The sequence below is a fragment of the Triturus cristatus genome, chromosome 3_2, assembly GCF_964204655.1.
Source record: "Triturus cristatus chromosome 3_2, aTriCri1.1, whole genome shotgun sequence".
NCBI classification, from domain to species: domain Eukaryota; kingdom Metazoa; phylum Chordata; class Amphibia; order Caudata; family Salamandridae; genus Triturus; species Triturus cristatus.
In genome coordinates, this window is record NC_140584.1 from 885,104,691 (window position 1) to 885,132,323 (window position 27,633).

The window sequence follows — 27,633 nt, forward strand, 5'->3', positions numbered from 1 at the left end:
GTGGAGCTCAGGAGCAGAGGATCTAGGCTGGCTGGCCACTGGAGTTTTAGGCTCTCACTGTTATCGGTCGATCTGCAGAGGGGAGAAAAACAAGCCAGCAAATCCACTCTGGTCCTGGGTCTTATCTCTCCCGATGTCCCTCGTCATGCAGGAAGGCTTCCAAGGCGGTGGAGACCAGACTAGACCCGAAAAAAGCCTTGGCTGGAGCAAGAGCCCTGGAACTGAGGGTATTCATGCAGGGGAACTCCTAGAGGGTCTAGCCTCTCAAAACTCGGAAGAGAGATTGGGCTGACCTCTTAGTGTCCTTCCAATCAAAACCGTCAAGTCCCAGTGAGTGGAAATGACTGTGTCTAGAAGAGGCATTTTCCTACAAACTGGCATAGAGTTCAGTGGCATAGTATAGTGAAGAGTAAAGTGGAATGCTGCTGAGTGCAGTGGCGTAGAGTAGATTGTTTTAGAGTAGAGTGGTACAGAGCAGAGTGCAATGTCTTAGAGTGCAGTGTCAGAGGAGGGTGTTGTGGTGTGGTGTAGATCGCAGTGGCGAAGACTGCAGTGGTGCATAGTAGAGTACTGTGCAGTAGAGTGCATTTGCACAGAGAAAGTGAACTGATGCAGAGTAGATCAAAGTGGTGCAGTGTGGAGTGGAGTATTGTTGAGCCGTGTGGAGTGGGGGTAACTTGAGTATGCATGGTATGGTAGTGCACTGCCACTACAGACAACACATCTTCAACTGAAAAGACAGTTACATTTGCACTCACAGTTTTACCGATAGAAGTATAATAATGTGTGGAAATGTCATCACCCAATGTATTGATTTGATTATCAGCACAGTTAATTTACATAGAAAGGAAGAGGTGTGGCGCCGAGGCCAGGGCGATTGACGCTGGAATCTGGGGCTCACGGTTCGATCCCCAGCACCAGGTCAGCTCCGCACCATGTGACTCTGGGCAATAGCTTGCTTAATCTTCCCGATGGCCCCCAGCGCCGGGATGCCTTCGGGTAGCTGGTCCCGCTTTACAAATACTGGATTAACATTTACATTTAAATTTTGCTGTGTGCTAGAAAGGAAAAAAAAGAACATCAAAGCCTTCCTCTGGTAGGACCCCCAGTAGCCAGCATGATTGTCACAAATCCTCACTTTAAAGTTAGATATCGAAAAACATAAAGCTCCCTAAAACAGAGACAGCCTGACATTTGACCTTAGTCTTTGAATACACAGCAAATATGACAGGATAAGAACAAAATTTAAAGGCATGTTTACAGAAAGTGAGTGCGTGGAAGAATACAGTAAACAAGGTCTGGGAGGGATGAACTCTACCTGGTGATCCGAAAGCAAATAAAGTCAGCATATAGAAAGCCATAAAATGTAAGTTACAAACTACAAAGTGAATGGTAAGCAACAGACATAATCCATTCCTATTTAAACTTTCTGAATGTCCTCAAGATGTCTTTAGGAAAGCCTTCGAGCTAGCAATGCTCTGCTTTTCCTTCATTTTTCTATATCAAAAAAGAGGTTTGTGACGGATATTTCTAGTAATCTACAACAATTGGAAATAGTTAAAATGTGACAAATAAAATGTGACCATTTGTAGCCTTATTTAGGCTGCAAAACCTATTGTTTATGTACTTATGCGAGTTTATGTCCCTTACTAGAGTGTGTGTATATTGCAAAGTGTTCTGGGATACTGCGCGTCAGCAGGCAATTCAGTGTTTATGACTACTAAAGAGGATCCACTGGAAGACAACAAAAGTTTTGGATTCAGACAGCAGTTTATAGTCACACACTGCACATCCTCCTCCCATATAGTGACTGGGCTCTGAAAAACACATTGTTTAACTGAAGATATCTTTTTGTTCATTGTCAATATGTAGACCTGAAGCCGTACATTGTGGGCACCTTTTTTCAGACTATTTCCTACCACCATACGGTTCTCTCTACAAACTGCACAGTGGAGAATATATATTGCTCACCGACTGGCATTTCTTCACAGCTTCATGACAGAGTAGGCAGAACATTTACCAAACTTATCTTTTTACTGTCAAATTCTCACTTAATTAGCTAAAGTTCACAAGTTTAGCCATAAATGTGGTGGTAACTATGTTCCCTATTTATCTAGCGCAGCCTGGTGCACAAAAGATTCCTCTTAGTCCATTTTTAGCATTTAAGCCATAACCATTACTTTCATAAAAGATGTGCTTTTACCCTCGATCTCTTAGGCACCCTCTACCTGCACCTTTAGCGAGTGTTTTACAGCCATCTGGTCTAAGTTCGAAAAGACTACCCAGTCTCCCATGCATAGTAGCCCATGATGCAAAGTAGGCATTATGGACATGACTTGTGGATGAGATGCCATGTACGTGCACATAAGGAGAGTCAGTAAGGTGAAGCACACCAATAAAAAAATACATTGGCATCTGAAAGAAATGAAAACATATTTGTTTGTGGTGAAACCACTTTAGGTAAGAGGACATTGTTGGGCAGGGTAACTGAAAACTCGGTTCATCACTCACACATTTGCAATTCTTAGTATAGACAAAAAGGAGGCTTGAGGAGAAAAGATGGAACAGCTATGAGTTTGAGAAGATTACAAAATAGAGGCATACATTGAAACAGAATGGCTATCAACTCTGTTTCCAATATAGTTTCACACAACTGAATCCCAACCACAATAGTGAATGCGGAGTTCTCTAACAAAGTACTGCAATTTAGCCAAGTATCTGGTCTTTATAGCTGTGAACACTAAGACTATAATGTGAGTAATTGCTTAAACTACAAACAGGAACACAATAGGGGGAAGGAGGAGTGGGCGAGAGAGAGAGGGGGGGAGAGAGAGAGAGGCGGTAGGTAGAGGGGGCAAGAGGAAAAGAGGGGAGAGAAAGAGGGTGAGAGAAAGAAGGGGAGAGAGGGGAAGAGAAAGAAGGGGAGAGAGAGAAAGGGAAGAGAGAGTGGGAGAGAGAGAGTGGGAGGGAGAGAGAGAGTGGGAGGGAGAAAGAGAGGGGGAGGGAGAGAAAGAGAGGGGGAGGGAGAGAAAGAGAGGGGGAGGGAGAGAAAGAGAAGGGGAGGGAGAGAAAGAGAAGGGGAGGGAGAGAAAGAGAAGGGGAGGGAGAGGGAGGAGGAGGAGTCCTATAAAGAAAGGAGTCATCTCCGTAGTTTCATAAATCAGATTATGCTAATCTTTAAGGGATCTGACAATCAGTGTTAAGTTTGTAGGCTTCATGTTGGGAAAAGTGAACTGCCAACAGTAACAACAGGACTATGTGAAACCACTACTTAAAAATTAAAATGATCCAATACAGAGCATTACACATGTAAAGAAGCCAATGATTAGGGCCAATACACATAAGTACGACAGTGTGCAAAACGGAATCACTCCACCTGTTGAGCTAATTTAATTGTTGTAGTTAATGTTAAAGACAGCCACATCACAAGCCTTGATTTGGGAGGAAGTAGCATACACTAACAAAACTGTACAAAACAAATAAACACCTTACCTTTCTTTCCAAGTAGGAGGAAATAAGACCAAAGTTTTTGGGGTGCTGAACAAACCTGTGAATCAGAAAGGCTTGTTAGTTTCTTAATGCACAGAATGCATATACAGACATGCTTGCGCTCACCAACTGCAATGTTCGAATCCTGCCTTAAATTTAATTGTCTGAAATGGAAATCCTCCCCAGAAATGAAATACTGGTAAAGAGGGAATAAAAAGCCAGGCAATAGTTCTAAACTTTATATTAAACCATGTGTTTACAAAAGGTAATGAATCTAAAAATGTTTTTTAAAACGTAACCTCTTCTGAGCATTTGAATTTCAGGGAGGCCACAAGATGTATATACTTGTTTTAAAATGGTTACTTATCTTTAGGAGTAGTACTATCCACCCGCTTGAGCAAATTCACCTTATTTTGGGGAGGTGAGAGAGTTTCATCTGAATACAGACAATTATTCAAGCTGCAAAATACTCCTGCAAATAAGTGATGGTTCTGTTTCACACCATGATTTGTTCTAAATTCACAGGCTGTGCAGCCGTAAGGGCTGGAAGAACCATTCTTCGATAGATGCTTTGTTTGCTGCTTCGGAGCCTGATTTAATGACCTGGAGATTTCAGTTTACTTATGTCCAACATCAGACCCATTAAATGGCACAACTATGATCTTTGCTTGGTTGACCGCATGCAAGGCTACCTCTTCACTGCTTCTCTGGCCATCAGGAGTAAACCTGCTTATTCAGCTCGTGCTATGTCATCCCACAAAAGTGTAGCTGCCCTGGTGGGAGGCGGTTGGCTCTTCATAACGGATGGATATACCTATATGTCTTTTTTGTGGTGAGCTAAATTATATCACAATCATTTCAGCATATGTAAACACCTCTTTTTGAATTTTGTATTGATCTTACTAATAACTATTAATCACATTAATGTAAATTTGCAAATACAATATACTATAGTAGAAAATCGCCTTTTCAGTGCTTTTAACGTGAACCGTGTGTTGACTACCTTGTGATTGATAGCAACTGGATTCAGTGAATGGTTTTTTGCGTGTGGATTAAGTTGTTTTGTGCAGTTTATTGGTTGTTTGTAAGATTATCACGGGGCCGCCAGAAACCAGATTCTGATATTGAAGTCTTTGTTGAGAAAATCTGGTGCTCATGAGAGACAGCCTGTAAGGTGATTGCCGGGGCAGGCCCTACAGGCTCTGGGTGGGGGGTTAGGGGGAGGGGGACTCCTGGCTGCTGGAGACACAGTTTTTCACAGTGGGCAGGTCAGAGGTGGGACAGGCCGGTAGGGCAAGGGCCAAAGCAGTAGGTGTCGTCGTCTTCCTGGATCAGCATGGCTCTTCGGTACTTCTTTCTTCCTCGAATCTGAGGAGGCAAGGTTCAGGATGGCTCCTAAATACTAGATTTAGGGGCATTACAAGGGATGTGCAGGCTGGGACCAATAGGTCCCTTCCTTGGGGTGGGTACACCCCCTATTGCCCCCCCTCCATTGGGAGGAGGCATGGGCCTCTTCCTGATTGGTTGGATCTCCTCAGCTCCAAGATGGAGGAGACTGAGATGTGTGCTTAACTTTGCCTACCCCACCTGACAGGTGGGGTTGGCAAAGGTGGGCACACTTCTCCTCCTGGCTTGTTTTTCCCACCAATTCTCCCGCCCAAAGTGGAGGGCATTAATGGTGGGAGCCAGTTGCTGGGAGCAGCAAAAGGCAGGGACAGCTCACAAAGGCGGCAGGCAGGCCTTTGAAGCTTCCGCCTTGTGGACAGAGTCCATCCTTGGGGAGGAGGCATGACACCTCTGCCCAGGATTGGCTTTGCATCTGGACCCAAAGAGCAGAGGCTCTCTAACCAGGGGTCCAGAAACCTGTCTGATGAAGGCAAATGGCAGGCAGCCATTCAGAAACCACACCAGGGCTGGTCGTTTTTCAGCGGGCATCTCTAAGATGCCCTCTGAGTGTATTTTACATTAAATCCCACACTTGCATCAGTGTCGGTTTAATGTGGCGAGACGTTTGCTACCTAACTACCCCGGTTTTAGTAAAGCCATTATGGAGCTCTGGAGTTTGCAATGACCAACTCCCAGACCATATACTCTTTATGGCTTTACTACACTTACAATGTCTAAGAATAGACTTAGACATTGTAGGGGTGCAGGGCTCATGCCACTGTACCCTCACCCGAGGGCTAGTGCAACCTACTAGAGGGGTGGCTTACCTAGGTCTCAGGCAGTGGGTTGTAGCATGGCACTCAGGGATGGGTGCCATGTTGACTTCACCTTCCTCTGCATCAAAACACACAGCCTCCTATGGCAGTGTGTGGGCGTTACGTTACAGGGCCTCTAAGGGTGGCACAAGAGATCCTGCAGGCTTAGAGGCCTTCCCTGGTCATGGTACCTTTTACAAGGGGCTTACCTGTGGACAATGATGTGCCAATTGTGGGTACAAAGCTACAGTTTTGGGAAAGAACACAGGCCCTGGGAGCCTGATTGTCAGGGACCCAGGGCGCATCAAGTCAGGTTGCATCAGATGTCAGACAAAAAGTAGGGGTGTAACCATGCAAAAAAAGGGGCACTTTCCTACAAGCATCTCTTATGCAGACCAAAATGGCTTGGTGCAAGACAAAGATGGCATGGTGGCTGGACCACAGTCTCGGTGCAATTTTGAGGACCTTCCTGGGGATCATCAAAGAATCGGATGCCAGCAGACTGGGCTGGAAGCACGTTGTGGCCCAGTTTCCATGGGGGTGGGGTGGAGGTTGGTCGGAGATGAAACTTCAACTCCACAGCAACTGCTTGAAGCTCCTTGCGGGCTTGTTTGCCATCAGATCCCTGCCTCAGACCAAGACAGACTGTTGTGTCCTCCTTTGGATGGACAAAATCTCAGTGGTCTGCTATGTGAACAAACTGGTTGGGATCAAATGCCATCCCCTAGTGGAAATGGCCAAAGATTTTTGTCACTTTTGCCTCAACAGTAAATCTCGATATGCGCAGAATATTTGCCAGGTCAGTAGAACACTAATGCGGACTGGCATTCCCGATATCCCACAGACCGCAGCAATGGGTTTTCAGAGCCCTCGATTGTCTATGGGGTCCTTGCAATGTGGATCATTTTGCCTCCTGACTCAATGGCCAGATCCCAAACTTTCGCAAAAACAACAATTGATGGACAGAATGCAGAACAATGTCATACATTCACCCCAGTACAGAGATCTGGGCCTAAATCCATCGTTTTTTTGCTCACCATGCCATTCCAGTTTGAACCCAGCCATATGCAAATCAGTCTGGACCCTGTGCCCCATGGGAACAGTCCAGCCCGAACTGCCAAGCCAGGTCCTCCCTGGACTGGAAACAAGCATCCTAGGACCGGTTTCGGGCTTTCAGCCCTCGTCAGCCAGGATAGCTTGATTCCAGTGGCATGGAGAGCAAGGGGCTCACGTCTGAGCATACCCTTTCCACTCGGGGTGACAAATGCAAAAACAACAATTGATGGACAGAATGCAGAACAATGTCATACATTCACCCCAGTACAGAGATCTGGGCCTAAATCCATCGTTTTTTTGCTCACCATGCCATTCCAGTTTGAACCCAGCCATATGCAAATCAGTCTTGACCCTGTGACTGGGTGTGAGTGTTTGATTGGTTCTGATGCTCCGTCCATCACCACCCCCTTTTGTACCGCTTTGTTCGCCATAAGTTGGCAGGGTATGCTCAGACGTGAGTCCCTTGCTCACTTTGCGACTGGACTCAAGCAAGCCTGGCTGAAGACGGCTGAAATGCCAGAAACCGGTCCTAGGAAGCTTGTTTCCGATCCAGGGAAGGCGTGGCTTGGCAGTTCGGGCTGGACTGTTCCCATGAGGCACAGGGTCAGACTGATTTGCATATGGCCATGTCTGAACTGGGGTGGCAGAGTGGGCTAAAGAACGGTGATGGATCAAACCCAGATCTGTTGACTGGGTGTGAGTGTTTGATTGGTTCTGATGCTCCGTCCATCACCACCCCCTTTTGTACCGCTTTGTTCGCCATAAGTTGGCAGGGTATGCTCAGACGTGAGTCCCTTGCTCACTTTGCCACTGGACTCAAGCAAGCCTGGCTGAAGACGGCTGAAATGCCAGAAACCGGTCCTAGGAAGCTTGTTTCCGATCCAGGGAAGGCGTGGCTTGGCAGTTCGGGCTGGACTGTTCCCATGAGGCACAGGGTCAGACTGATTTGCATATGGCCATGTCTGAACTGGGGTGGCAGAGTGGGCTAAAGAACGGTGATGGATCAAACCCAGATCTGTTGACTGGGTGTGAGTGTTTGATTGGTTCTGATGCTCCGTCCATCACCACCCCCTTTTGTACAGATCCCAAACTTTCTCCAGGATTGGTCTTGTACACAGGTTATGCATTTCCCCTTTTCATAATGATCCAAGTCATATATATATGTATACACACACATTGTATCATACAAAGGTGCTCCAACAAAAACGAAGCACTGAAGTGCACTGAAAGCGAGTGAGTAAACTAAAGGCCACAGGTACTATGTACAAAGCATGTATACAGAAATAGGGGCCGATATGAATATACTTTTCAATAACAAAACTCTGAATCAGATTATGATGTACAATATCACAATAAAAACCAGTCCTTTAGTACATTCAACGTTTCGACCCTCTTAAACTTATTTTGTGAGGGTCATCATCAGGACCAAAAACAAGATAGCACCTAGAAAGATAAAATGATCAAAATATATTAGCATTTTCCTTGTTACAGTGTGTTTGATTAACTAATGGAGAAGATTATTGAAACATAATATGAATTGATAAATCCAGTTGTGTGTTTCTCAACCTCTAAACGTTTTACACTTTTCCTTCTATGATTCGCTAAGGCGTTAAATTACTTGATTATGGAAAACAAGATTTAAGAAGCATTGGCATAGCCAATAGGTCTCGCCTTTGGGACCTTGTACGTGTTTACCCAGAGCTATTGGCTTTGTAATGTGTTTAAGCTACGTTTAAGAGTAGCGTAAGCATTTTTTTTTACCTTACCTATAATTAAGATATTATGTAGAAGTGAACGACTTCTTAAATAAGAATGTAAAAATAAAATATTTAGTGACTTTTTTGGGGGGTTGGAATGTTGGCAAGTTTTTCTGTAATCGGTCTCAGAATGCTTGTTTCCAGTCCAGGGAGGACCTTGCGTGGCAGTTTGGGCTGGACTGTTCCCCTTTAGGAGCAGGGTCAAGACTGATTTGCATATGGCTGGGTCCAAACTAGGGTGCAAAAATGCGGAGACATATGAGAATGTTAAATATAACAATGTAGTTGGGAAAGGGCAGCCAAAGCTTCCCGATATGTGTGCACTTGGGTTCTTCTATCGCCCCACTTCGAAGGTCGCCCAGAGGTGAAAGAGCCTGTAATAAGTGACCGCCCAGTATCACAATCCTTCGGTCCGAAATTAACGTGCCCCGCAGCATGTGCTGTAAAGCATGTGCGGGACAAGAAGCATCGGAATACAGTGCTTGCTACACTGATAAACAGGAAAGGCTTGTTATGCATTTACAAGAAAGGAAAAGTAGCTTGTGCATGATGCCCTACTGAGTTGGCCGCAGAGATGGGCAGCGAGGGGTCTCTACGTCATCAGAAAAAAAACGTAACTCATTGTATTACATGTCCCCACCCCCCAGACAGCCCGTGGTTACGTTTTCATACGAGGCAATCAGGGCGCTACTACTGTACTCGCCCCAACAATGGCAAACTGCTGCCTAGGTTGGTGATTCGCCGAGCACTGGCCTCGCCTGTGTTTATTTGAGCGGGCACTGGAGTTCCTGCTCCTGAGCTGCTGCAATTACTTGGTTTGGGTGTCTGTGCTGGATGAAGGGCCCCTTCGCTGGTGGCTAAAGGCCTCACTCGCCAATAGAGACACAATCTCTGACACCGGAATCTTATCAGCAGAGTTTACTCCGTCTAGACACCTGGCCAGGCCAGACTCCGTGAGGCCTCAGTGCCCTGCCGACAGGATAGAAATAATAACTTCAATCTGCTTATATGCAGTTCCCAAGAGCCCATAATGGCAACCCATATGTGTCCCCTTGGGTCAGTTCTGGCATTGAGCCATTAGCGCTCCTCTGTATCCCGGATGTTTGCGGCCATGCAGTGTAAAATTCTAAATGAGTCCCAAAATGCACTGTGTTCATTGCTAAAAAGGCAGAAACGGCTGAATGTGGGAAACAATATAAATGTTGGGATACAGTAGTGATTTAAGGTGACAAGGTAACTATGCTGGGACACACACAGTCTTCTCAATGCAGTTATTTTACAAACCAAGAAATATCAACCCGAGGCAACCTAGTGCATTCTGGTATATGTAGTTTATGCGCAGAGGGGAAAGCCGTTGTTTAGACTTGCTTCCCTTTCTTACACAATTTATGAGCGTCGTCGCTTTGCCTTTTACACAGGAGCAATGGGAATTAAAAAGCGGTCAATATATGGTGAACATAGTGACTGCGCCGACCATGATCAGAAAAATAAACAAGTTACACTCTCAAGTACCTCCAGACTCACCGTGAAGAGCCTGCGGCCACCAATGTGTGTTGTTCTCCGGACCATGTCGCAGGTTATCCAAGTACTCCGGAGGTGCGAAAGGGGGAAAAAAAGGCTGCACACCTTGCCCGATGCGCTTTCAAGCCTTGATGTAGGGGGGGCGGTGGAACTATGGGCCTGCAGATTTATTTAATTAACACGAAACCCGCTTCGCGCATCGTCTGTGCAGCGGGGGAAGGAGAGCATATTTAAGTGAAAGCGCGGCCTGGGGGCTTTATAGAAATAAGAAAAAAAAGGTAAATACAGCAAGCCGCATATAAAGAACGATGCGCGCTCGCCATGAACCTGAAAAGCATGGGTTAATAAAACAATAAAACTGAAAGCGACCTCGCTAATGTGAAACGTGATGCAGAACAAATGGCAGCCTGCGCGCCGCTCGCTCCAGACAGCAAAACGCAGTGGGAGTAAAGAATTTACTAAAAGGTGGGCCATCCACACACCTTTGGCCAATTGCATGCTAAAGCCAGATGCAAAGGCCAATAGCGTGTGAGCACCACACGCCCGAGCTTCTACAAAAGCTGAAGTGATTCCAAGAGGTCGATTCTAGAGCAACGCAAGGCTCAACCTAAAAAGAATTGCAAAAAACGAATAATGAATTTCCTAAATAATTACTCACCAACCCAAGGCAAAACAAAGCATTAATGAAAATGTTCGCCAACATCGTCAAATGATTGGCATAATGTGTCTTGCACGGATCTTCAAATGCAAAATATATCACAAATTGCATTTAAGAAAAAATAAATGGGAAATACAATTCGAAATAAACAGAATGCAAGGCTATAGGTATAAAAACTTTCCAACCAAGAGCAAATCAAAGAATGTACTCTGGCACGTCACAAGATTGGATTTGAGAAGCTCACAAGGATCTGTAAATGCAAAATACCATGTCAGAAACCATAATACTGAATGGAAAAAATAATCGAAAGAACCCTGGTGCCTGAGAAAAATGACAGCATTCTACCATCAAGTGGATACAAAAAGGTACTTACACGGATCTTCAAGCTGGAAGCCATGTATGTCACCTAGCTCGTGTTGCACGGTCAGTAAACACAAAAGCAGGGGGGCCTCAAAATGATACAAATTATGGGAATGGGTGTCTGGAAGTCTCAAATTAATTAAAGGAGAAAAAAATATTAATTATAAGTGAAGCTGTAATAAGTTGTAGTGCTGATAAGATGTGGAATACACAGCAAATAGACAAAATAAAGGAAAACAATGCTGGTAACCAGAGCGCACATTGCACGATCAATAAACAACAAGCATTGGCATAGCCAATAGGTCTCGCCTTCTAAGTGTTTAGCCATGCAACAGTTGATGTTGTTGCACCAAGGATATTATGCTGCATAACTAAATACTTATAAGGTCCCAAAAGCGAGACCTATTGGCTATGCCAATGCTTGTTAGAGCATTGCAGAAGACTTTCCATCCCAACAACTTGTGGCAACAGGGAGCTAGCCAGTGGAGTAATTTTAAGGCTGGTTTTATATGATCCTGTTTTTGAAGGCTTCACCACATTCCATGCCCCTGGGTTTGAAGTCTTTTCAGCTTCTCTACAAGTTTGTTAAGCAGCCCAGCCCATTCCTGCCATTACCCAGTGCTCTTGTCAACTCCACCGATTATCCTTGAAGTGATGGCAGGATTTTATGAAACGCAGAAAGATATTTATTTTTATGCCTTTGACCATCGCTTTGACTTGTGGAGTAAATAACTGGAATGAAAAGTGACTCTGCCACAATTGTCTTTCATTGAGGCACATCGACCAGCTATAGCTATGCGCTGAGGCCAGTCTGACTGTGTTCCCCGAAGCCCCTGAATCTCGGTTTTAACTATGTTCATGAATGGGGGCTTCTCCCCGATCGAAAAAAAAGGTTATGTGGCGAGAAACATTGAAGACGATTGTAAGGGAGGTAGATGTCTGGTGCAGAGAATGTTTGTCCAATTTTGAGGTAATAAAGGGTGGAATACAGAGATATAAATTGGAAGATGATGCAGGAGCGTTTGGGAAATATCTTGTGATTGGCAGGAGTATGGCGTTTTTGTCCGCCTGTAATACTGGACGTTTGGCTTAACCACCCATTACAGACTGTCCTCGTATAAAACTGTATTCACAAGGGGCTGCATTGATCATCTAAACGTGTTTAGTCGGAAAATCAGCGATCAAACTAGAAAATCCTACACTGGGAACAGCGGTACGCGAGCGTAGAAACGGATAAAGGGGGCACACGGCGGAGAGACATTATTTGTCGTCAAAATCTGCCTACTTTTGGCACTTTGCATCTGAGCAAATTGTGGGCTATGTAATTCAAAATAAACCTTCTTTTGTTTGAAGCGTGTCTAATTCGAATTCGTCCCCCAAAGTTTCGACAGGCTGCACTTTTGGCCCCCGTCCCACCCCCACTCTCCACCAGAGGAGCAGTGTGGGGTTCCTGAGCAGTGCTCACAGAGGGAGTGCCCGCGGAGTCTGTGGGAATGTAAACTGCAGAAGGCTGTAAACAGCCGGTGACTCATCGCATAGCTATGTCACATGGAGTGGCTGCGGGGCCTCGCCACTGTGTGGGTGGGTGCGCGCGTGCACCGAGAGGGGGCAGTGACCGCTTCATTTCGGAGTGGTTAACATGCAGCCAGAAACACCTGACTGGCGCAGGCCCGAGGTGAGGGGCTCAGGAGAATGGACGGACCGGAGCTGAGCTCGGCACCAGGGTTTTGTGGTCGGAGGAAGGTAACCGTGGAACAAGCCCCCTAGGAGACGGAGGGAGGGGGAGCCTTGGTGACGGTAGTGCTGAGTAGAAAAACAGGGGCTGGGTCGACTACGACAGACGCTGTTTAATCACATTGCAACTCGGTGTTTCTTTCCCAGAATTAAAATGCTTTACAGCTCCTTCCTGTAGACACTTGTGTGCGTAATATTACACTAGTTATTGTAGCTTGTGTTCTTAAAAGGCGACGGGTTTTGCTGGGAAAACAGCGAAAGCATGTGAAACTACAGAGGATTACAAACCTTTCACGAGGGCTGTTGATATTATATAGCGTTGTACTCTCAACAGTTGCTTGCTTCTGAGGTAAATCCTCTTACCAGGGGCGTAAAGCAGACCCCTGCTGCCCACGTCGGGAAGTGGAGACTCCAAACCCCTATACAGTGTCCCCCTATTAAGTAAACGAGCGCTAAAAGACCAGCGAGGTCCCTTGGTCGTGAAAGTTAAAGCGATGCTGAGGGAACCACTCAAAGGGGTTTCAGTGGCGCATTTCCCTTGTGGGAGCAAGCAGGGGCAGCATCTGTTTGCAAGATAATTACAAACAGATGACGCCAAAGCTCGCTCCCGCAAAGGAAACGCCAAACGTGCATGTGTTGCAATAGAAAGCAATGCAAAGCGTGCACGTTTTTGGCCAAAAAAGCTGATCGATTCCAAGAAGTCTCCTCCTATTCAGCACATGCGTGCTGCGTAAGCGAGACCTAAAAGCAGAGGGGGCGGGGGGGGGGGGCTTAAAAATCGAAAATTCAACATGACTGGGTTTCTGAAAGCCTCAAATGAAATGTCTGTGTGCCATGTCTGCAGACACTACATGTAGTATAGGTAAGTCTAAGGCTGGGTGCACTATACGACATGTGTGGGTATATCTGCTAGAGCAAATATGTAATGTCCAAGTCAAATCTTGGATATCACAAGTGAACAGGGAAGTACTTAAGTACATGTGCTGGACACTGGTAAAAACAAGTTCCCCAGCTACATAATGGCTTCACTGAAATCTATGGGGTTTGTTATCAAACACTTTGAATTAAAAAACCCATACTGATACCAATGGTGGATTTAATAATACATTCACCCAGAGGGTACCTTAGAGGTGTCTCCTGAAAACATACCAGCCTCTAGTAGGCTGGCTCATTGGTGTTGACCAGTCTGCCACCACAGACCAGACCTGACCCCCTGCCAGTGACAACCTATGCTCTCTGAGGGCAAAAAGAATGCCTGCTCTGGCCAGAGGTGTTGTCACTTCCTCCAAGTAGAATGGCTAAGAAATCGCCATATTAAGGCAGGAGGCTTCAAGGGCCTCTGCCACCTTTGTTATGGGACCACGGCTTCCCGAGACAGGGGAAAAGCCATTTGGCACCAGGACAGGCAGGAAATTAGATATGCAGGGAGACGTGGTGAATTACCAGGTCAGTCCCAACCCTAAGGTGACCTGCCTGGTGTGCTCCCCTTTAGGAAAATTCCACCATCTTGGTGAAGGCAAAATTAGGGATTCAGTGATGCCCACTTCCAACAGAAAGTGGTCATACAGAGGATGTAGTGACCCTAAGGGTACGTAGCCAGTTGGCTACCACCCTTCACTCCCCTTAACAGCCCTAAATCTAGTATTTAGGGGAGCCCATGGCACCAGAAAGAAGATTGTTAACCTATGGAAGGAGGACACCGTAGAGCCACATAGAACTGAGGAGCAGCAACTGGCTTGGTGCCAACCCTGCCGGCCTACCTCCTGTTCCCAACAACTGAGTCAAAGACGACTCGTTCTGCAGCTGCTCTACCTCCAAAAGCCTGGGAGGACTGCCAGCACTTCAAGGAGTAACCAGCATCTCGCATGGAGCAGCAGAGCTACTTCCTTGCACCCTGCAGGCACCCAAGAAGAACCATGAGGACTCCAGGCAGCCATAAACCCGACACCGGAAAGCACCACTGCACCTATACTCCCCAGCCCAAGTCAAAGTGGGTTAACAGTACCAACGAGGTCCTGAGACCCTCCAGAGTCAAACCCTCACCTTGGGTTTGCCCAGACTGGACTCCTAGTCACCTTTTGCAGCCTCTTAGTGCAGGCCCCCTCAACTGTGAGCGTCTTCTACAGCACGTGCCCGACCCCTGAAAGCACAACTGCACCAAATCCCTACAGCCAGAGGGAAAGTGGATTGTGTATGTCCCTATGTGCCAGAGCATCTCGAGGACAGAGCCCCCCGGTGGATTCAAGCTCTCTGGCCCCCAGTCCCTGCTTGCATCCTCTTTTCCACAGAACCGCTTCCCATTGAAACCAATGGGGCACCCGACATCAAAAAAGCACCTCTGCACCCGGATGCCACCAAGCCTATCGAGGTGACCTGTAGGAGCTGCCTTGGACCTTGCCCCATGCCCCATTCTTACCTTAATTCCAGAGGATTGATCCTGTAAGTCGGTGGTAAGTATCAGAGTTTTTTCCCCATAGGGTAACATTACCGCATTAGAGACCATACAAGTGTATATATTTACCTGCTTTCTTCAAAACTGCAATTTTAAAAAGTCCTTACCCAATAACGAAATTCTTGGTGTCAAAAAGTTATTTTTCTAAATTGGTGTGGATCTCCTCATTGAGTGTGTGTATTATTTATCAACTGTGTGTAGGTAACAAATATCTAACACTCTTCCTTGATAAGCCTAAGGCTGCTTGACCACACTACCACAAAAAGAGGACCATTGTTAAAGCAAGTCCCTGTCCACTCATAAGGGATACCTGGACTCTACACAATATACCTCTTTTTAGATTATTATATAGAGTCAGCTTCCTACAGAAGGCCAACGTTGAAAATAATGTAAACTGTGTTAAAAGTGCCACATCATTAGTAAATGAGAACTATTAATTTAATTCGAGATAAAAAAATGGATATCAAGAAAAACAATGATATATCAAAATGTGTCAGATAAATGCAGATTGTCACCAGTCTTCTAACGTATTAAGCTCATATGTCATGGAGTCCTATTTTTCAATCCACTGTAGTTCTTTCTGTGATAGTAAAATCAACTTGTCCCCACCGTCACGTGCTCGATCACTTGCCAGCAAATGCGCTCTGCTGTAGAAGCTGGAAATGTTCGACCAATTTGTTCTCACTGCATATATAAAATCTTGTGTTAAAATTAGTAAAGGGGTCCATATTGATTTTAACATTCTGATGCAAAAACACTTTAGTACTGACACAGTACTTGCATGCCACACATTGCCTACATTTGAAAAAAAACTATAAGGAGAGACTAAACCCCACTGTGAATTCAAAGTAGATTTAGACGGAGGGGGAAAGTTAGCTCTCAACAATGAATCCTTTAAATTGATACCTCTATTAAATGAGAACAGGGGGGCTTCCTTACTAGACAAGTGATCTTCTACCAGTTTCAAATGCTTTAGTACAAACTTTATAATCTCCTTGCTTGTAGGACAGAATGTATTCACATATATAATGCGATCGAAGTTGCTGTATTATTTGCATGGTTTAAGCAATTCCTCTCTTTGGTCATACCAAGCTCTCATTCTATCCTATCATTTTGGGTACCTAAGATTTCAAGAAGGGATATAAAAAATCATACCGACACAAGGGTTCTAAAACAGATTCAATTCTTGACACTATGGGTTAGACTGGAGGGTTTTGTAACTGGATGTGTATTTTTGGGAGGGCATATATCACTGGGATTCTAGGATGGTGCTTATTTAACAATCCATGCTCATTTGTGCTAAAAAAAAAAAAAACAAGTTCTATACCCTTTTGTGTGAGATCTGCTATTAAAGTGTTATTGGTGGGGTCTTAGCTAGCTCTGCAATAACATGTTTCATCTCCAAGCTGTTTCAAGTTCCCATTACGGTAACCTTCAGTATTTTGAATTGCAATGCCACCCCCTGTATCTGCTTATTTAATAACTATTAGGAGAATAGATTAGAAGACTGACAAGAGGCGATTATCTGACATTTTGATATATCATTGTTTTTCTTCATATCAGTTATTCTACCTCAAATTGGATTCACATGGCTTAGGCACTAATTATGTGGCGACTTGTAACACAGTTTGAGATATTTGCAATGTTAACCTTCGATCAATCTGTGCTTGAATGGTGTTATTTTTAGCTATTTCTCTACTCACCAACATGTATGAAGATTTACTTTGTAGTCTAGTTCTCTTATGAGAACTACAACTTGTTACAGCGTTACTTAAAATGTATTTTCTTCTTCTTCATTTCATTTAAGGTTTCAGAAACCCATCCAACTTTCGATCTTTAAGCTAGTGCTCTCCACCCCCCATTTTTGTGTTAATTGATCGTGCGGCGTACACGTTGGTTTTCAGCACTGTTTTGCAGTATTTTGTCTATTTCCTTCGAAGTACACATCTATCATGGCAACTACAATTTTCTACCGCATTACTTATAATTCAGTTTTTTTTAAATATATAAAGCCTTACATTCAGTTTTTTCAAATAGTGTTCCATATTTTTTCTTAAATACAATTTGTTTGTGATGTGGTATTTTGCATTTGCAGATCTTTGCTAGCCACATACTGCCGATCCTTTGACAGTGTTGACAAACTTTTTTTTATAAACGCTTTGTTTTGCCTTTGGTTGGGGTCTCTTAAAACATTTTTTTAACATTAATATTGTTTTCCATAATCATGGTCTATTTGGTCATTTTTTTTTTTTGGAGTAAACAAGTAACTCCTTAGTAAATCACGGAAGAAGAATCAATGTAAATTGTTAAGAGGTTGAGAAACCCACACAACTGGATATATATTGCTTATTGGTATCTTGCAATACTCTTCATTTGGTAATACAGCACATTGTAACAAGGGAAATGCTAAATAGTGTTTATCTTTTCCCTTTATAGGTTCTACCTTGATTTTTGGTCCTGATGATGGCCCTCACGAAATTAGTTTAATAGGACCAAAACATTTGCGAATGTACTATGGGACTGACTTTAAATAGGATATGGTACATCATACTCTGATTCGGAGTTGTGTTAGTGAAATTTATATTCAGATCAGCGCCTAGTTCTGTATATATGCTTTATATATAGCACCTACGCACTGTAGTTCACTCATTCATTTTCACTGTAAAGCTTTTGTTGGATCACATTTTTGTGAATACAAGGTGTTCATACACATATATACACACACACACATATATATATGTATATATATATATATATATATATATACATATATAAATATGCATATATATGAGTATACGTGAGACTAAGCTATTTCAAGAGTGGGTGTATAAATAAGTGTCTGCTTCTATCAGTGATTGTATAAGAGAGTTAATATTTGTTATTATCTGTATAAATAAGTGATGTGGTATGACTAAGAATAACGAAGTTTGTGTGTATAACTGTATACATGATTAAATGGGTATGTGATTCATGCTTTGCATCACTGACTAGGCGTGTGACTAACTATGGATGAGTGGCAGCGTGTGACTGCATGTATAGATGTAGGAGTGCATATTATAGTCTCTATTGATGAGTAACTACATGTATAAGTGATTGGATGTGTGTGTAGACATAGGAAATAGTGAGTGTTATGTATTATATGGCATTCTTCTGTGTATGGTTTCAAAAATAGTAGTCAGCATTTTAGAATGGGTGTATCAAAGTTTATATTAGAGCATCAGTATGTGCATCAGATTGTCACGTGGATGATGTCATGAGTGATGCCATTTGAGATGTCATCAGTGATGTCAATGACCAGGTCATGAGTGATGTAATATGCAACATCATCAGCAGTGCATTGCGGGCGCGCGACTTATAGTTAGCTCAACTAACTAGAACAGGCGAATTTCTCTGGTTTTATGAGTCAAATGTTCAACTAACTATAACTTCCCTAAAACCTATGTTTTTTTAGTGAATTTCTAAGGTTTTTTAAATGCTAATTCCCAACTATAACGTCTGTAAAACCTATGGTTTTTTCAGTGAATTTGGAAGGTTTTTTTAAATGTTAATTTCATATTTTAATGTTTATAAAACCTATATTTTTTCTATTATATTTTTTAATATTTTGGAACTCTTATACTTCTGGTTTTTAACTTTAAAAATCATGTAATATTTATTATCTTCCCCCAAAAATATGTAGATTTTTTATTTTTTTGGGGGAGAAAACTGCACTCCCAAGCTCCTTCACCACACGAATCCGATCCGCCATATTGCTAAACTCGTAAAGGATGCGCATTTCGTATCCGACGAGTTCCTGGCACCTCGTCCGGCGTAACATCGTATATGCATGAAGTCACCCCAGGTACTACTTTGGTATCAGACGGGTATGCAGTACCAAGCCACGCGTTACGTCTTGTACGTATGGGGTCGCGCCTGCTGCACGTTGCCAGGCCCTGTGTTACGTCACAGACGTATAGTATCGCGCCGGGTACGCGATCCCTTTTTTTTTGTTGGTCTCAAAAGTATATCTAAATAACTTTAAACAGTATATGAGAGCACGCGAAAATCTAAATTATTTTAAACATTTATATATTTCTAACTGTAATAAACAAAATCACGTTGGATGCGGCCTCCTTGCACGCTCGGTGCGCGATTGGCATGTGTCCTTAAAAAAAAGCATTTGATTGGTTCATAACATTTCCCATTGTAACAGTTGTACGACCCCACCCATTTTACTCATTCTCTCTACAGAGTTTGATGAGACACCTCTTCTGCTTAGAAAGCTTTTTTGAAAAGTGTTTTCCTGTATACACATCTTATACTACACACAACATGCAACTATTATCTTGATCAATATTTATGCTCTGTACATTAGCCTTCCACGTGTGATTACCATGCATCTCAAACGTTCCATCAAAAAACAAATGCGTTACACGAGGCCCCTGGTGTGTGTGTGTCTGCACATTATTGTGCTGACTTTCGGCCTGGATATTGCTGGCTCTAAGGAGCATCATCAGCCAGGGGCAGACTGCACATCCTAGATCACATGCCATCTCATTAACGATAGTTTCCACCCTCCCGACACATGCAACGCTAATCTAAATTGCACACTCTGCTGGGCCAAAACTACAAAAGAAACACACATAAGTACTCTTCCTGGCCAGGCAGGAACTGAACAACGCCCAATTACCCGGAATACTTATTCACACCAATACACTGGCCTGGTGTAGGCAAGGCCAGCCCACTTTGCGTACGTATAAATAGGATAACCACAACGCCACACGTCCCTCTTCTTCCACACTACCTCAAATGATTTGCTGCATCCACCTCGGATATCACAATGCGCAATAAAAAAAAGAAATGGATCCATGAGGTGTACTCCATCCTGGCAATCAACACGGGCTCTAAATTGTGAGCCCTACTACCAGTCGTCTACGAAAGGGATCCATGAGGTGTACACTCTCCTGCAATCAACACTCCATCTGAATTGTGAGCACTGCTGCCCGTACTGTTTGCTCACACAACAATGACTGCAGGTAAGCAGAGCGGCTTGGGTGCACAGGGCCTCCAATTGAGCGCGCTGCATCGAGAGGGGTGGGGTGCATCAGCCTAGCTGCTCAGGTCCGAACAAACGATACTGCCATGTGTTATGATGTGATCTTTGACCTCATTCAGTCACAGCTCTGTCTCATTTTAAAGACCTGCTGGACTGTACTGTAGGCCTGAGCCAGCGGGCAGTGCTGCCCAACAGACACCTCTTCAGCACGGTGCAGCGGGAGGGATGGGATGCATCAGCCAGACTGCGCATGTGTGAATTAGCGATATTGCCATGTGTTTATGATGTGATCTTTGATCTCATTCAGTCACATCTCTGTCTCATTTTAAAGACCTGCTATACCATAAGGTAGGCCTGAACCTACAGGCAGCGCTGCCCTACAGACAGCTGTTGAGGGCGGTTCTGCGGGAGGGGTGGGGTGCATCACCCTGAGTGCGCACGTGCGAAAAAGCGATATTGCCATGCGTAATGATGTGATCTCTGAACTCATTCAGTCACATCGGTCTAATTTTAAGGACCTGCTGGACCGTACTGTAGGCCTGAGCCAGCGGGCAGCGCTGCCCTACAGACACGTGGCGTTGGCTTTTAGGACACTGTACTGAGCTTCTTACTAAATGTACATGCACACAGGCTCCCCCCACTGCATTACACGCGCACATTCTTCTTTTTATTTATAAAAAAAAAAAATGTATGTCCTCATCTCACCAAAGACTTTGGCAGATTTGACAAGCCGACTGCTTTAAACGAGTGGGCGCCCCTCTGCTAACTGCTTTTGTCTAGGCCATCATTGCCTTAACCACGTTTTTTGGGGTCAGGTGTAATCATTGGACCCACTATTAGCACATCTATCCGGGGATCATTCGAAGACCACGTCCCCAAGATATTAATGGGAACTAGATGTTGTCGGGCCTAGTCACCCCACTTTCTTGATCAAGCAAGGCCATCCTCAGTGCAGCTTTTACCCAGCTATCTCTGACAGGAGGGGACGGATCTTTCCACTTGATACAAATCTCCCTCCTGGCCAGGATTGGGGAATCCCAAATAGGGGCAAAAATCTGAAAAATAACCTATACCCCAGATACGTCTTAGTTTATACCAGGTCAACAGAGCGGCCTTCAAGATCTTCAGACGTACACGCTTAAACAAGCATTTACAATGCAATGTTCTCGGCAATATTATAGGTAGAGCTATTGGTATTGCTCATTATTTTTTTATCATTTTTTTATCCCTAAATAAATGGCATTGTCATTTCTATTGGCATTAGCTTTTTTTGCATATGTGATACCTATTGCATTAGCAGAGAGTGAGTGAGGTAGTCAGATAGAGAGAGAGAGTGAAGTATTGAAATAGAGAGTGAGGTAGTGAGAGAGTGAGGTAGATAGAGTGAGGTAGTGAGATAGAGAGAGGTAGTGAGATAGAGAGTGAGGTAGTGAGGGAGAGGGATGTTGTGAGGTAGTGATATATAAGCATAGAGTGATGTTGTGATGTAGTGAGATAGAGAGAGAGGTAGTGAAAGAGAGTGAAAGTGAGTTAGTGAGATAGAAAGAGTGAGGTAGTGAGATAGAGAGTGATTGAGGTAGTGAGAGAGAGTGAAGTTGTGAGGTTGTGAGCTAGAGAGTGAGGTAGTGATGTAGTGAGATAGAGAAGTTGTGAGATAGTGAGATAGAGTGGAGTAGTGAGGTAGAGAGAGTTATGTAGTGAGGTAGTGAAACAGTGATGTAGTGAGGGAGAGGGATGTTGTGAGGTAGTGAGATGTAAGCAGAGTGGTGTTGTGATGTAGTGAGATAGAGAGAGGTAGTGAAAGAGACCGTGAAAGTGAGTTAGTGAGATAGAAAGAGTGAGGTAGAGAGATAGAGAGTGAGTGATGTAGTCAGTTAGAGAGAGAGTGAAGTTGTGATAGAGAGTGAGGTAGTGATCTTTTTAGAGAGAGAAGTAGTTGGAAGTGCATTTGCTCTGAGCTCATTCACGAATACAAATAAGTGTTACAGTACTTACATTTACTTTTTAATTGTGTTCTAAAGTGGAGAACATGAATTTCATTATATTTGTGCTGAAGAATCGTTTGTGAGAGGCAGATAAACTAGTCTGCTGACCTTTAGCAGAAATATGGATGTCTTGTGTGTAAGACTAAACAAGTATTTTTCAGTCTCTCAACAAATGTTCCATATAAGCATAATGTAGCCAATCGCTGAGGTGCCTGTCATCATTTGGAAAAGATATGACTTTTAGATGCCAACTATTAATATAACATATTGTGCTTACCACGAATAAAGTGCAGTGGATAAATGGGACCCTTCGTTTTTGAGCTGAATAACACGTTGGAATGGTTACTCGTTGCATGGCATGTGCTGTTGCATCAAAATCTGTACCATTGCCCGTGTTTACGAGTTGTGCATTGAAATGCTTTCATTCTGTTAGAAACTTCCGGCTTCGAGGATAAATAGGATATGTAAAATATTACTCACTAAATCCCTATGCAAAGAATTGTTGAGAATTCTGTGGTGCTTCTTACTTTAGGTAGAAGTTTAATAGAAAATTATGTAAATGCAGAAGTCTGTAGCCCTTCCTCCATGCTTGGGTATCACGTGTGTATGTCTTGTCAGTATCTTTTATTTAGTTAAAGCAAGGCAAACCAAGCTAACTGGTTCAGTTGGCGTCTTTAAGGAGAGATTCTATCTGTTGAGTCATCCCTACCTAGTATATACATGCAACGAGCGCAATTTTACTGAAAGGCAGGGATAATCAAATGCACGAGCCTGCATTCACTTGAGTAATTTATCATCACAGCATTTGCATTCCTGCGTCCTGCTTTATCCATTACTATTCCAACTCTCGTCTCTCAACACAGGATTTTCCTTGTACTCTAAAGGTTAAAGATATGCCAGAAGGCAACTGTGTGCCCGAATACGTTTCTGTACCACACTGCACAGCGCGTGGCACTAGTTTCTTAAAAACATAAATGTATGAGTTGGAAAGGCATGTCAAGAAGTCTTATCGATTTTTTTTTTCTTCATATTTGATACACAGAGCGAAAGAAGAAACATTAAGTAATATTTAAACAAAACCCACTAGACTTGCTCAGAAACAGTTACAGCCGCAAACTGTATGTGACAGGGATTTGTGAAAATCTCAGTTCGCAGATGCCTTGGGTGAGTGATAAGTAGTAGCTTGTATGTCATCCTCCAGAGCCCCTCTTGCATCGTACTTGCGCCTCTCCCTCCATTCCGAGGTTAGCATAAGAGCTTCGGGTGTTTCTGTGGCCTGGATCTTCGGCTCTTCCGTGCTCTTTCGGCTGTCTCCAACAGTCATAGTTTCTCTGGGGGAGCTCACGGGGCTCCCGGTTGTGCACGATCCCAGAGCTATTTGCTGCTGGTGCCGCGGCGCGGACGGCACTGGAAGATCGCGGCCGGGCTGAGGGTGGAGCGCAGCCACCGGGATCCTCGGGAGGAGGCTGTCGGTCTGTGATGCGCACAGGGCAGCCGGGCATGGAGCAGGCTGCACCTGGGAGCTGTGCACAGGATTCCCGAGCCCGGCGCCGCCCGCAACGCCCTCGGAGCTTCGCGTGATTGCTAAAAAATGGCAGATGGAAGCTTGCAAACTTTTTCGGATTCGAGGGCTTGTTCCTGCTGTTTGAAAAAGGGCGTGGCTAAAAAGTGGAAAGAACAGCACGGAACACGCCCCCGAATCTGAAAAAGACGGAGCCTATTTGGAGGGACGGCTCTCTCCTCCAATGGCTGGCCTCCGTTTAGGAAGCCAGCCAATGGAGGAGAGCCAAAGAGAGAGGCGGGCTAAATAGCCACTCTGAGAAACATTAAATCTCCGGACTTCCGGTTCTGCCTTCGGCAGACCGGATGGTCCCTCGACCTAAAAATCTGGGTGCCCCGAATTTGTATAGGAGCCCAGCCCCTCCCCTACCTCCCTCTGTTAGAGCCATTTCTCCAAGTAACCTACCCCATGCAGTTTCCTCTGGGATGGTCAACAGCATCCTAATACCCTTAAATTAGAAAGCCATTGGGTACCAGGTAATATCTGGAAGCGCCAATCCCCCTTTTAAAAGTTTCCTTCTTAATTTTTTCCACGACATCCTTGAGCTTTTTTGGCCCCATATAACACTCTCTATTTTGCCCTGGATTTTACTTATATTTTTCTGAGGGAAAGTTAGGGGGCCAGCATTAAAAAGGTATGTCAACTTAGGAAGGACAGGCATCTTTACCAGACTGACTCTCCCAAAGATCGTCGGGGGGAGATTTTTCCATCTGGCAAAGAGGTAGTCGATTTCCTTTTCGATTTTTGCCAGATTTATCAAGGGGATTTTATTCAGATCTTTAACTATTTTAACCCCTAGATACTTTAATTCTTTGCTTGGAGGGCCGCCTCCATAAGCCGTGTTCCAGCACATAACCTCAGTTTTAGCCGAGTTGGCAAGATATCCTGAGATCAAACCAAACTCGTTCAAAGTGTTTTCAAGCCGCGGAATGGTAGAGTCGGGGTCCCTAGTGTACACAATAACATCGTCGGCATAGAGTGCTATTTTGCACTCGTAATTCTGCGAACTAAATGGAATAATAGTGCTATCCAATCTTATTGCCTGCGCTAGGGGTTCAATGTATATATTAAATAAAAGAGAAGGGGGCATCCCTGCTTTGTCCCTCTCTGAATATCGAAACTGGGGGTCAGAGTGCCATTCAATAAGATCTTCGCCGTAGCCCCATTGTAACAAGTCTTTAAAGTCTGTACGAAAAAGGGGCCAATACCCATGGCCTCCAGGGCCCCCCAAAGGTATCTCCAACGCACACGGTGGAAAGCCTTGGGGGAGTCCAAGGCCACTACCGCCAGGCAATCTGACATTGTCTCAGCTAAGTCAATATTTACTATCAAAAGTTGAGTTTGTTCCTGGATTGTTCTCCCTACCATAAAGCCTTTCTGGTCTATATTGATCAGGCTTGGTGCCAATTTTGCCAATCTCCCGGCCAGAATGCCCATAAAGATCTTATAGTCGGCATTCAGCAGGGAGATTGTACGGTAGGAGTCGGCCATCGATGGATCTTTCCCTGGCTTTAATATTAAAACAATCGTGGCCTCCCTCCAGGAACTGGGGATTACCCCGGTTGATCTATAAACTGAATTAAATAGAGTATAGGTAGCAGTTCATTAGACAATAATTTGCACACTTCATTGGGGAGGGCGTCAAGACCAGCAGCTTTTTTATTTTTTGATCTCTTAATTTGGTCCCTAATCTCCTCATTGGATTAGGGAGCTTCTAGGGCGTCTTTGGAGGAATCTCGGAGGACAAAGACTTACCATTTAACCACGATAATATCAGGTCATGAGAGGGGCTATATTCGCCTTATATAGATTTGAGGAGAGAGGACAGAAGACATTTCTGCATCTCTTCTGGCTTGTTGGATTTGGTCCCCCCATTATCTATAATTAGTTCATTTATGTAGTTATTAGCCCGGTCTATCCTCGCTTTCCAGGCCAGTAGGGATCCGGCTCTTTCACCGTATTCAAAATTTTCCATATTTCGAACTTGCCACTGGGCCTTACATTTCGAATCCAGGAAGATCCTAAGATCCTGCCCAGCTTCCTCCAGACTCTTCCCTATCAAGGTCAATTTCTCGATGTCCTCCAGATCTATAAGCCTCCTTTCCACTTCTAGTTTAGATGTTCTATTCTCCAAAGCTTGGAGTTCCATAGCCTTAGTTCTATTCTTGAAACTTATTAGGCTATGTAGTGACCTCTTAGACTGGCTTTGTAGGCATCCCACACGAGTTCTATAGAACCTACATTGATGTTGAAAAATTAAAGAGAGAAGTCTCTAACTGACTGTACTATTCCTGGATCTAACAACATTGTTCTATTCAATGTCCATCTTGATTGAGTGCTGTTTTTATTTATAGAGTATAAAAACTGAAGGGGAGCATGGTCGGACAGATGAGAGGGCAATATCGATAGACTTGGAATATTATCCAAGTTCGCTCTATTGATCAACACGTAGTCTATTCTGGAGGAATGTCGATATCTTTTACAATAAAAGGTAAAGCCTTGAGCACTCCCCATCTTAGCTCTCCAGAGATCTGCCAAGTTTAAATTTAATAGATTTTTCATGACCCTACGAGAACGCTGGTTACCTTTAACGTGACTCAAATTAGACCTGTCCCGTACGGGATCAAGCCTTATGTTAAAATCCCCTCCTATTACCAAGGGCGGATTCTACCTAATCAGTTTATCTTGTAATCTAGCCAGAGAAGTTGGGTCGTCAATGTTGGGGCCGTAGAAAGATGAACAAGTCAGTTCTACTCCCTCAAATGTCAACTGTGCAATGATCCATCTGCCCGTTTGGTCTGTCTGAACAGATATAATTATGCACGGGACCCCTTTTTTTTACCAAGATTGCGACCCCACGATTATTTATTAATTGTTGGGAGTAGCAAAAACATTGTAACCAAGGTAATTTAGAGAAAATTATTTGTGCCTCTGTTTGATTTAAATGGGTTTCTTGCAATAGAAAAACCTGTACTGGTGACAGCTCTAGATATTTAAAAATTATTCTGTCTCCTGGGGCATCTCAACCCATTCAAATTCCAAGAAATAAACTGAATGTTACGACCCCCTTTCATTTCACCATTCCGCGGCCCGAACATCTACTACTAGAGTTAAATGGATATCTCTACTTACTGGCGAGATGAGGAATATTTTTTTAAAAATTCCCCGTTTAAACCCTCACCCTGTGGACCCCCCCTCACCCCCCCTCCAAACGGGAGACCTCATGACCCCAGAATCTTCCTATTCCCTGAGGAACCCTCCCTTCCAATAGGCAATGCCTATTCGGGTGCAGCTCCCCCCCCGGGCTCTAATACAATTACATTTCATCTACTGAATATCAATTTCAATTTAACGGGAAACCAGACTCTTGGGGGACTTATTCGGTCCTCCTTCCTTCACCCCCCCCCCCCTGCTTTCTAAGCTGTATCTTTAAGATCAGAGAATCTGCTTCTTCCGTTGAACGGATCATGTGCATGTGGTTGTCCCTCATCACTCGCAGGGTGGCGGGGAACCTCAATTGGGCTTTTGCCCCTAGACTGTTTAGCTCTGCCAGCCTTTCCCTAATTCCCACTGTCTTTCTGCGGTTATGTGCGAGATATCCGATCTAATAGAGAAGGAGAAGTGAGATAGATCAGACACTGGGGACGAGATAATCCCTTCCTTTAAGGCAGAGGACAGTATCTGTTCTTTGACTGAATATGATAAATTAACCAAAATTTTGCGGCTTTTTGCCTTCCCAGATATCTTTTAAAAGGGTCTCTGTGGGCCCTCTGGATTTCGCGGTTAAGATCGATATTAGGGTGGTTCCTAAGGACTGTACCTTT

The 27,633-nt window shown here is 44.1% G+C and overlaps 1 protein-coding gene across 33 annotated transcripts in view; it reads right to left on the reverse strand.

Moving 5' to 3' along the window:
- NCOR1 (nuclear receptor corepressor 1) overlaps nt 1–27,633 on the reverse strand; it is a 1,832,391-nt gene that overhangs the window by 1,366,779 nt on the left and 437,979 nt on the right. For all 33 annotated transcript variants that reach the window (XM_085649294.1, XM_085649293.1, XM_085649281.1 and 30 more), the window contains one exon: nt 3,493–3,547. In XM_085649294.1, the coding sequence (XP_085505420.1) occupies nt 3,493–3,547 (55 nt within the window). The remainder of the gene's footprint in view (nt 1–3,492; nt 3,548–27,633) is intronic.